At 39.1% G+C, this 12,253-nt stretch overlaps 1 protein-coding gene across 1 annotated transcript in view; it reads right to left on the bottom strand.

Moving 5' to 3' along the window:
• Window positions 1-426: 426 nt before the first annotated feature.
• Window positions 427-12,253, bottom strand: part of LOC124612551 (anaphase-promoting complex subunit 2) — a 115,364-nt gene continuing 103,537 nt past the window's right edge. Inside the window, exons 11-14 of the mRNA XM_047140826.1 lie at window positions 10,693-10,822; window positions 8,928-9,013; window positions 8,569-8,724; window positions 427-764 (exon numbers count right to left, since the gene is read on the bottom strand). Of these exons, the coding sequence (XP_046996782.1) occupies window positions 558-764; window positions 8,569-8,724; window positions 8,928-9,013; window positions 10,693-10,822 (579 nt within the window). The 3' untranslated portion in view covers window positions 427-557. The remainder of the gene's footprint in view (window positions 765-8,568; window positions 8,725-8,927; window positions 9,014-10,692; window positions 10,823-12,253) is intronic.

Consider the following 12,253-nt stretch of genomic DNA (forward strand, 5'->3'; position numbering starts at 1 on the left):
CAGTCATGGTGGGTGTCGCAGATGTGAACTGAGGAACAATGTGTCTGTTGAAGTGCATATTCTGATGCTTACACTGCCACCTATGGGTCAAATTTCTGTTAAATTTATTTGTTCCGTGACATTTCAATAATATGCTGGTCACATTTGACATCATTATGATCAGTGAGTCTCTTTGTACAGCTTTTTGAAACTGGAATTTTAATAATGAACACCCTGTACATAGTATCACAGCTACCAAATAGTAAGTATTTACTGTCATTTGTGTTTGTTTCCTTAGAATTATGTAAATGTCAATATGTAAGGAGTTTATATATGTAAATGATAGAAACAAGACTTAAACTTACATTTTTCATTTGTCTACCAATTCTGCAAAGAGGGAGCAGATCGGAATGGTTAGCTGATGTTGTTTTTGTTTGGTAATACAAATTAGAATACAAAAGTAATTTCTTTTAATTACATTGTATACAGCATAATTAATTACAATTTCAAACATTTATGTACAATTAAAGAACAACTGTGTGCTGCCGTGTAGCTGGTGACCTTGTTTCATTTGCTGTCTATGATTTAGGTAAGCGATAGTACCCGCCACTGAACAGCAACTGATGTTCACGAACTTTTCTGTCAAGGAAATGTCTTAGTTCTTGTATATTGCATTCCACAGATGTTGGTCCCTGTGACGCAAACATTTTGAGCATCTGATGTATCCGCTCTAGAGGCATCGAGTCCAAATTTGTGAGCATTCCAACAATATATGACCAGAATACCTGTAAGATACAAAGAGGGAAAAATCATTAACCAGCCCACTGAAGTTAACAGAATGGACCATAAGACAAAATTATTATGTAACAAAATTGAGTTTGCACAAGCTGCAAAACTAACCACATTTAAGAAAAATTACACTTCCAGATTTAACCAGTGCTTCATTGGTTGATGGTAGAATTTGCTACTGCAAGTTAATTATTTAAATAATATATATACTTTGGATTATAGAAGGTGGTTGATGTTAATGGAATCATAATTTCATAAAGAAACAAATTTGCTCCCTTTTCACCTGCAAAATAATATTTGCCAACTGTCAACTTGCTCCCACCTAAGAAAATTTTCCTGACAACATATACATACCCCCACTTATTTATAGCACTACCATTTTCAAGATGTCAGCAACTAGAGGAGATGAGGATGGAAGTGGAGGGACGGGAGGGTGGAAAGGTGTTACGTGGTGGTAACAAAGAATACACAGGAGGGTAGGTTTCCACCTATGCAGTTCAGACAAACTAATGTAAGGGAAGATGAACTGCAATTCAAGAGTTATGAAGCTGCTTTCAAATTCAATCACTTTATGCCAAGCAGTATGGTTAACTTTGTGGTCTAATTGGTCCTTCATCACAATCTGAATGTGGCCTTTTATTAGGGTGGATAGTAGGTTCATACACCACACAGAATGCTGCACAGTGAAATTGGCAGGTGATGCAGCCATACTCATAGGTGGGTTTGTCTCTGATGAGGCAGGAGAGACCAATGGCTCAGCTGCAGCAGGAGATGGATGTGTGAAACAGATGTTGGATATTCCATAGCAATATAGGACCCCAGTCAGGGCCTCGAAATATGGGTGACTTAGTGATGGTGAGGACATGAAGGATGCAAAACACAAATTTTTGAGAGTTGGCAATGATAATAAGACAGATATTTTCTCATTTAAATGCATAAGTAAATGTAGTCAGATCTTCAGCAGAGATCTGATTTAGTTGTTTCAGTCTTGGGTGGCATTTTGCTATGAAAGGGGCATTTGTTTGTGGATGGTCAGCAGGTTTGTGATAAGTGTTGATGGTATAAGAGGAAAAGTGAATGGAAATCTATTTTTGAACAGGGAATGAACTCACTGAGGTCTCTAGAAACTGTCAAGATATTGGAAGAGGGAACACACATCACTATTATCTGTTTCATAACAACTGCCACCTAATTACAATTTCCAGTTCTGGCTACATCCTATGATAACATCAAGGAGCTGTACTTCTTTAGAAACGAGTAAATGTCCTGTTTTATTTCATATGCGAATATTATTTTACAGTCAAAAAGGGAGCAACTTTGTTTCTTTTGCCTACTTTGAAGAGGCGCAGAAGCCAGACCCTAATTAGGTGAGCAACTGGTACTGCCAAAACAAAGATGACGTGACTTACCAAATGAAAGTGCTGGCAGGTCAACAGACACACAAACAAACACAAACATACACACAAAATTCAAGCTTTCGCAACAAACTGTTGCCTCATCAGGAAAGAAGGAAGGAGAGGTAAAGACGAAAGGATGTGGGTTTTAAGGGAGAGGGTAAGGAGTCATTCCAATCCCGGGAGCGGAAAGACTTACCTTAGGGGGAAGACTTCCTGATGAGGCAACAGTTTGTTGCGAAAGCTTGAATTTTGTGTGTATGTTTGTGTTTGTTTGTGTGTCTGTCGACCTGCCAGCACTTTCATTTGGTAAGTCACATCATCTTTGTTTATATATATATATATATATATATATATATAAAAACAAAGATGATGTGACTTACCAAACTTCCCTACCCTCTGGCTCCTACCCTTGTAACCGCCCCTGGTGTAAAACCTGTCCCATGCGCCCTCCCACCACCACCACCACCTACTCCAGTCCTGTAACCCGGAAAGTGTACACGATCAAAGGCAGAGCCACGTGTGAAAGCACCCACGTGATCTACCAACTGACCTGCCTACACTGTGACGCATTCTATGTGGGAATGACCAGCAACAAACTGTCCATTTGCATGAATGGACACAGGCAGACAGTGTTTGTTGGTAATGAGGATCACCCTGTGGCTAAACATGCCTTGGAGCACGGCCAATACATCTTGGCACAGTGTTACGCCGTCCGGGTTATCTGGATACTTCCCACTAACACCAACCTATCCGAACTCCGGAGATGGGAACTTGCTCTTCAATATATCCTCTCTTCCCGTTATCCACCAGGCCTCAATCTCCGCTAATTTCAAGTTGCCGCCACTCATACCTCACCTGTCATTCAACAACATCTTTGCCTCTGCACTTCTGCCTCGACTGACATCTCTGCCCAAACTCTTTGTCTTTAAATATGTCTGCTTGTGTCTATATATGTGTGGATGGATATGTGTGTGTGTGCGCGAGTTACCCGTCCTTTTTTCCCCCTAAGGTAAGTCTTTCCGCTCCCGGGATTGGAATGACTCCTTACCCTCTCCCTTAAAACCCACATCCTTTCGTCTTTCCCCCTCCTTCCCTCTTTCCTGATGAGGCAACAGTTTGTTGCGAAAGCTTGAATTTTGTGTGTGTGTTTGTTTGTGTGTCTGTTGACCTGCCAGCACTTTCATTTGGTAAGTCACATCATCTTTGTATATATAATGAAAGCATTGGCAGGTCGATAGAAACACAAACAGACACATACATACACACAAAATTCAAGCTTTCGCAACAAACTGTTGCCTCATCAGGAAAGAGGGAAGGAGAGGGAAAGACGAAAGGAAGTGGGTTTTAAGGGAGAGGGTAAAGAGTCATTCCAATCCAGGGAGCGGAAAGACTCACCTTAGGGGGAAAAAAGGACGGGTATACACTCGCGCACACACACACACACACATATCCATCCACACATATACAGACACAGATAAGTTGTTTCTTCAGAATAATGTCAAATGCAGACACTGTAATTGAGCTTTCTATCATAGTTACTGTGGGGGGGGGGGGGGGGGGGGGGGGGAAAGAATATGGGTGTAGAGCTTGAAGTTTTGTCAGTTACACCACATATCATTAATAATGAATCATCCCCATGTTTGTTAGTTAACAGTTCGTAAAGCAGTTGCACTAGTAGTTGCAAATCTATGTGAGATTATGTGGGAGCACAGTTTCCATACCATAACTCTTTATCTTTTCCATTTTATTCAATTATTTTCCATCAGCATAATCTTTTTGTAGAACTTTTTGAATCTGAAGTTAAGTTTCCAAACAACACTCCAAAGGGCTGCTCCGTTAAAATAAGGGAAGTCTTCCACTTCATTTCTCAATTTCTCTAAAATGATCACTACTGCTGAAAACTGTTTTCTCACACATAATAATGAAAACGTTGCGAGCTTTGGAATGAATTGTTTGCTGAGCTAGAGTACACATACCAACATGTGCTGCACCTGCCCCCCCCCCCCCCCCCCCCCCCCCCGCTCACACACACACACACACACACACACACACACACACACACACACACACACCTGTGCAGCCACATTGTGCCAACTGAACACACAATCCTGGGACTGCAGTTTGGCAGGTACACAGCGGTGAGTGATCGTGTTGGGTGAAGTGGTTAGAGGGGGAAAAGAGACAGGGTACAAGAGGGGTTGGTGAGTGTGGCTGATGGCTTCTGCATCTACACACATACTCCGCAATCCACCATACGGTGCGTGGCAGAGGGTACCTAGTATCACAACTAGCATCTTCTCTCCCTGTTCCACTCCCAAACAGAAAGAGGGAAAAATGACTGCCTATATGCCTCTGTACGAGCCCTAATCTCTCTTATCTTATCTTTGTGGTCTTTCTGTGAAATATAAGTTGGCGGCAGTAAAATTGTACTGCAGTCAGCCTCAAATGCTGGTTCTCTAAATTTCCTCAGTAGAGATTCACGAAAAGTATGCCTCCTTTCCTCCAGAGACCCCCACCCGAGTTCCTGAAGCAATTCCGTAACACTCGCGTGATGATCAAACCTACCAGTAACAAATCTAGCAGCCCGCCTCTGAATTGCTTCTATGTCCTCCCTCAATCCGACCTAATAGGGATCCCAAATACTCGAGCAGTATTCAAGAATAGGTATTATTAGTGTTTTATAAGCGGTCTTCTTTACAGATGAACCACATCTTCCCAAAATTATACCAATGAACCGAAGACGACTAATCTGCCTTCCCCATAACTGCCATTACATGCTTGTCCCACTATATATCGCTCTGCAATGTTACGACCAAATATTTAATCGACGTGACTGTGTCAAGCACTACACTACTAATGGAGTATTCAAACATTACGGGATTCTTTTTCCTATTCATCTGCATTAATTTACATTTATGTATATTTAGAGTTAGCTGCCATTCTTTACACCAATCACAAATCCTGTCCAAGTCATCTTGTATCCTCCTACAGTCACTCAACGACGACACCTTCCCGTACACCACAGCATCATCAGCAAACAGCCGCACATTGCTATCCACCCTATCCAAAAGATCATTTATGTAGATAGAAAACAACAGCGGACCTACCACACTTCCCTGGGGGCACTCCAGATGATACCCTCAACTCCGATGAACACTCATCATCGAGGACAATGTACTGGGTTGTATTACTTAAGAAGTCTTCGAGCCACTCACATATCTGGGAGCCAACCCCATATGCTCGTACCTTAGTTAGGAGTCTGCAGTGGGGCACCGAGTCAGAATGCTTTCCGGAAGTCAAGGAATATGACAACCGTCTGATACCCTTCATCCATGGTTCGCAAGATGTCATGAAAATAGGGCGAGTTGCGTTTCGCAGGAGCGATGCTTTCTGAAGCCATGCTGATGCATGGACAGCAACTTCCCTGTCTCAAGGAAGCTTGGTGGGAGACACAAGGTTATGGGATGGGAACATGGGAGGGAGAGTATAATGAGTCACCCTCCTTTAACATTAACTCTTTTTTTAAAAAAATAGAGATAACCAATACCATGTATACTATTGATTCTTGCATAGGTTAAAATTATCTCAGCTGTTTTACTAAAGGACTTCATATGATTTTGTATACAATGTATTATATTTCAGACTAAAATGTATAAAAAAGAAATTAATGTGTTACAATTGATATGTACTAACAGTTAAAATTACTCTTCTTTTAAAAATAATTGAAATTACAAAATTTGTGACATACTTAAAATTCATATTATTAATTGCATAATCTAATGCTGATTATTAAATTTATTTCTAGATTGATTTACAAAATAATGATATATTTTAATGAAGATTCTTCTTTGGTAAAGAAAGTTTGTAAACTTTTTTGCTTTGTAAGCTCTTTGGAATAATGTGAGTGCCGCAGAATGTAAGTAGTGGTGGGCATTCCTCTGATGGTAGTAGATGTTTTCTTAGTTTGTCACCAACAATGTAATTATTGTTTTTTTTTTTTTTTTTAAAAAAATTGGAAAATGCAAAAACAGTGTGATGTTGAAAGATGTGACAAAGAATAAAACTCAAGAACAAAATAGGTAAATCTTCAATCAGTTATTTAGTCATCAAGAACCGACAAAATTGAAATTTCAGCTGCAAGAATGTACCCCTAGACAAGACTTTGAACCATCAACAACAACAACGAGATAATGAAGATAAGTAAAAAGTTATTCTTTTGTATATCTTATGCCTCTTGAAGCTTTCAAAATTTGTGCAAAGACAGAATTTTAATAGTGATGTGTGGGAGAGTAAAATTACAAGAGGCGCATGAACACTCATAGAAATGCGACATACGGGCACCACAGTCAGTGAGTTAGTGCCCCACATAATGACAATGACATGGAGGAGTGGTTTAGGAAAGAATAACAGGACAGAAAAGGCAGAGACTGTTGGGTAGAGTGTATGGGTGCTGTGGGTTAGCAGAGACTGAGGTTAGGATGAGTACAGGAATGAAAGGTGTTGTGAGGATAACTCCCACCTAAGTAGTTCAGAAAAGGAAGGATTCAGATGCCACAGCTTGTGAAGCATCAGTCGAACTTGAGCTCATTGTGTCCAGCACTGTGCTCTGCCACTGGGTGGTCGACTCTACCCTTGGCTACAGTTTGGCAGTGGTTATCCATTATAGTGTCATATATCAGCCTTTCTGCAATTTCAGCCTGGTATCAGGGCGATTACTAAAAAGTGAAAAAAAGAAAAAATTCCCTGAGAATTCCAGGTAGGGGGAGCAAGGTGGTGTCATAAGAAGATAACATTCCTGATAATTAAGGATGACCAGGGAGGGGGGAGGGGGGAGGGGGGAGGGGGGAGGGGGGAGGGATGAGCATCTCATAATAAGGACTTATCTTTCCTCTCAGTTGAGGACACCCTAGTTTCTAAACAGTAATAATTTATATGGGATAATATTCAAACAATTAACATACATTGAAATATTACAATCAAGCAAACGAAACTTACTACTCACCATATAGCAGAGATGCGGAGTCACAGATAGGAACAACAAAAAGCTGTCACAAATTACCTTTCGGCCAGAAGAATCACCACCCTGAATATTCTATGTAGAGATGACCACCAACCAACTGCCTACCAGAATGAATGGTTAATGGCCACCACCAAACAGTATCCAAGAGCAGAGCTGATCACCCAGATGCGCAACACATGATTGGGCATGACATGCTCATTTTCAATGGATGCTTCACAACCCATGCCTCCTGGATTCTTCTCTCCAGCAACAGCGTTTAGAAAAGGTGCAAAAATTGATGCTCATCATGCAGTGAAGACTTAAGAGGATTTCTAAGGCAGTGGTCAATCATTACGAAATTGATAATAGAAGGGGTACCACAAGTGGGCAGGCTATGTGGCAAAGAGTTTTTGATATGGAATGGGTTAAGGCTATCAAAGTGATTGTGAGGTTTTATTAATACAGTCTCTTAGAAGCCATCCATGAAGTAGAGGTCAATAAACAGGTAGGTGGCTCACTGAGCCAAAGAAGACCAAGTGAAAGAAGTCATTGAGATCATGGATGAATTAGAACAGGGCGTACTCACCCTGAACACGTCTCCATAGTCATGTCATCAATGAATTTGAACTAGGTGAGAGGTTCAGGACATTGGGTGGCTAGGAAATGATCCTACTTGAACAAATTGATGTAAGATGGTGCTATGCGAGTAACTATGGCGGTGTCATGGACCTGTCTATAGTTTGTAAGCATCCAAATTGTACCACCCTAGAAATACTACAGCCGTCAAATGTCACACATTTTGATATCAGTGATGACATCAAAAGATGTAATATATCACCAGTACTGGAATTTTTGGTTACAGTTGTAAGAGATTTACAATGGCATTAAATTTCACTTTGCCAAAATGTTAAATACACTGACATATAGAAACTATAGGGATTAATGACTGTCCCTCTTACGAAGCCTCTTTCCTGTGTTTCTTTCTTTCTTTTTAGTTTTATTATGCTTACACCTCATTCTCCTATTTTTTTCATTTTCTTCTGATAGCTCTCACTTTGATGCCCATATCTTCCCAGTGCCCTTGTTCTCATTAAATATGGAAGGTGTGCAAGCTTTCGTACCCCTTCTTCACCCCCTATCCACCCACATTACTTGTTTTCATTCTCCCTTCTCTACACAATATCATGTAAATTCAATCCCCCACTGTCCCTACCACCCACATTTCAAAAACTGGATAAACAATCAGACTGTCACACAAAAAATAAGTGTGTGTGTGTTTTTCTAAAAAGTACAAATTTTTTAAAATTGTTTTTTTTATCTGTCTATCCAACAGCCAGCACTTCATATGAAGGCAAGTCATCATCTGTTCTCTCAAACGACCATGATTATAAAGTGGGAACTCACCTGAAGCTCTTCTTCCCGCTGGTCATGTGCAGAGGCCATGGGGCTCTCTGCCTCTTCATCTTCACACATCATATCTGACGCAGTAGGACCTCGTGATCGAGGAACTGTCTCCTCCACAAGAACAAAGTTGTCAGTGGACATTTCTCTCACCAAACCCTAACACAGGAAGAAGCACACAACAAAACTAAACAATTGTTTTAAAAGAAAATTCACTAGTTCAGCAAATTTCATTTAGTATCAGTATTCCATTTACTATGACACCTACACCCCCTCCCTCCCCACCCTTCTTATAGACATGTGTAGTGAAGAAACTACAATAATATTTCACATACTACACACTTGCTCATTTTCTTACATACCTGTGACTGCCAAAACGCCATCCTTCTTCTTAAGATTGTTGGAGCAACTCGCATTTCTTGACTGAGTTCTTCAATAGTCCACTGGTCTGTTAGTAAAAAGGAAGAAGTTTCAGAAATTAATAAGCACAGTTAAGGACAGAACAGCACTAAATGCCATTCAAACAGGAGGCTGTCATGTAATGTTGATAATTAAATGGTTATTTAGGAAGCCACTACAGAACAAAGACTGGTGTACATGGGACACATTGAGTAATTCTGCATATCTGTGGTTTTTGTACAATCGTGACAAATTTGTATCTGCAATCCGGAAGTGTAACATGTTATTGAGTACAAAAGCAATAGTGTTTCAAGTGTCTGAAGTATGATAACACTTGACAACAGGAAACCAATAAGTTTGTGAGCAACAACTTGCTAACTTGGTGACATCACCACTATTACCTTACAGAGTCATGAAATGTATTTGCAGTTGCAAATATGGACAACCATCACCTATGTAATGGAATGACGACAATGAAAACTTGTGCCAGACTGGGATTCAAACCCTGACTTCCCACTTATCGGGAGTGGTCACCTTACCATTAGGCTAATAAAACATGACTCTTTCCCAGGCTCTGACTTCCACATGCCTTCAACCAAGTGTCTATAACCTGCACTCATGTATTCATTATGTATATTCCCATAGAGGGGAGACAATTTAATTGAAAGTCAGTTGATGGGTGTTAGCAGATAAATACAATATTGCAGTGCCTATTTTGTTCAGAAAAACAATGCACGTCATGTCTGAAGGAACACTGTATGTCCAAAGGAACATTGCATCGTACTTCTGAACAACAAAGCCGCTACAATATCATATCTTAGAGATGCTTTCCTTTTAATTGAAATTCTTTTTAATTGTCCCTTAAGATTCTGCTGGTAGTCTACCATCAATCTTCATTTTGTTAAGCTGTCTCTAAATTGTTAAAAATACAGTAAGAACTAATTTGATATAAAATAAACTGCATTTTTCCATTTTTTATATACACACTCTCAGGTTTCCTCTATTCTCTGTTACGCTTGCTTTTAATGAAATGATAATGCTTTGTAAAGTTCCTTTCCTGAGTATCACATCTCCTTTCAGTACAATGTGTGGCATATGTTTCCAAATTATACTGTTGTCTTTGCTGTCTGCTCAATTTGTCACTGCATTTCAGCATTCTTCTTTCTTTTCACATCATCAGTCATAGGAAGGGGGTGGAAGGTGATTATGTTCACCAGTCATTACATTTTGTGTTTAAAATAAACTAGTATTCTCGCTTAATAGCACAACTCTAGTCTCTGGAACATACGATTATGAAATACTGCTCTGCTGTATGCCTTTCTTGTAAAAGTTCACCAGACATTCTACTGATGATTACCACAGTTCCACATCTACAAATTTTTTTAACAGTTTGTCCGGTATGCTACATGTAATTCACTAATTCTTTATAATTCCCTAACACATATTGGAAACAAATGTAGAATACTATTAATATGAGAGAGAGAAATTTTAATGACATTATATTAGACTGTACTCTATCACTTGCAAGCACAACAAAAATTGAATTGTATAAGCAATGTAAGCATTACCATTTAAATGTAGTGTTGGGAAAGTAGCTGCACAACTTTGTTAGCTTCTGGTGGAGGAGGAAGCACTCAGTAAATAAATGTTACAAACGAAAAATGAAAAAAATCAGACATTGTATTTTTAATTTAGACAGTTCACAAATAAAAGTAATGTTTCACTTACTCTTTGTTTGAAAATGCCAAATAATAGTGGCATGGATTGGAGATACAGTCAAATTAATATTTCTATCTTTCAACTCGATGTCAAGATTTACTGCACCCAAATGTGGCTTCCAGCAGAGAGTTCTGTTACCCTATAACAACAATTGTTGATGAATAATGGATCTTAAGAATGTGATTTTTGATTAATAATCACATAAAAGTAATTGCATAAGTAAAAAATACTGAAAACTAGTCATTATATTATTTGTTGCTCTTAAATGGGTTTCAGTAATCATAAAACACAAAGAACAATACCAGGAAATTCTATAAAAATTCAAACAAAGTCTCCAAATGCACCCACCACCTATAGCCCTAAACAACACAGAAAATTGTGAAATATTTGCAAACTATTTCAATAAGCTGTTAAATTGTGAGGAACCAAGAGCAAACTTTCCAGAACAAAATCCAGGATACACTCATATGAACTCAAAACCACCCATCATGGATGAAATCCAAAATATCATTAAAGATCTGAAAAATGACAAGGCCCCCTTGGGAAGTTTCTCTAACAGATGAAATGTGGAAAATTGCAGGTGAGGAAACAGTCAAGAAGCGACTGGATCATTCAAAAAATCTGGAAACACGAGCTGTACCAGAAGATCGGAAAACAGCATTAATTCACCCAATCCACAAAAAAAGACACCAACAATTATAGAAGAACATCCCTCCTTCTAGTGGCTTACAAAATACTTTCAAAATCATTACAAAACAGTCTGGAAAGCAAACTGAATCAGTGATTAGGAGAGTACCAAGAAAGGTTTAGAAAAGGATGATCCTGTGTGGAACATATTTTAAGTCTGAAATTCATGCTCAGGTATGGAAGGATGAGATCTTAAAGCATTTACACAACATTTGTAGCCTTAAAAAGAGCATATGATTCAATTGACAGGAAAACATTATTCAACACCTTAAGAGAGCTTAGAGCTGACACACCAACAAATACAAAATTAAATTTCTAGACAACATCTCCACGGCTTTTGAGATCAAAACTGGCGTAAGGCAGGGAGATAGACTGTCCCTAATGCTGTTCAATTGTGTGTTGGAAAAGGAGGAATCAGAAGAATCACAATTGGGAGAAAAGAAGATAATCTGAGTTTTGATTGTTTGGCTTTCACAGATGATCTTTCAATCTTTGCTGAATCTGCAGTTAATGCAACAATGCAGACAAATCTCTAGAAGAGACAGCTTCAAAAGCAGGCCTACATCTATCTTTTGAGTACATCTGAGTACATGACAGATGTGAAGGAGGCACTGAAATATATGGAAACTGATTATGGCAGACTAAAAAAGGCTACACAATTTAAATATTGAGGTGAAGTAATTCAACCAACCACTTTAGACAAAGAAGCTAAACTGGCAAGGGCAAGGAAAATGGAGGTGGCTTTTCGACTAACAAAAACCTGTATAACAAGAAATCTATTTCCCTAAATGCAAAACTTCAGCACTACAATACTTTCATTAAACTAGAATGCCTTTATGCATCAGAAAGTATTTTGTCAAATACAGCCAAACAATCAAGTGAA

The sequence above is a fragment of the Schistocerca americana genome, chromosome 4, assembly GCF_021461395.2.
Source record: "Schistocerca americana isolate TAMUIC-IGC-003095 chromosome 4, iqSchAmer2.1, whole genome shotgun sequence".
NCBI lineage: Eukaryota > Metazoa > Arthropoda > Insecta > Orthoptera > Acrididae > Schistocerca > Schistocerca americana.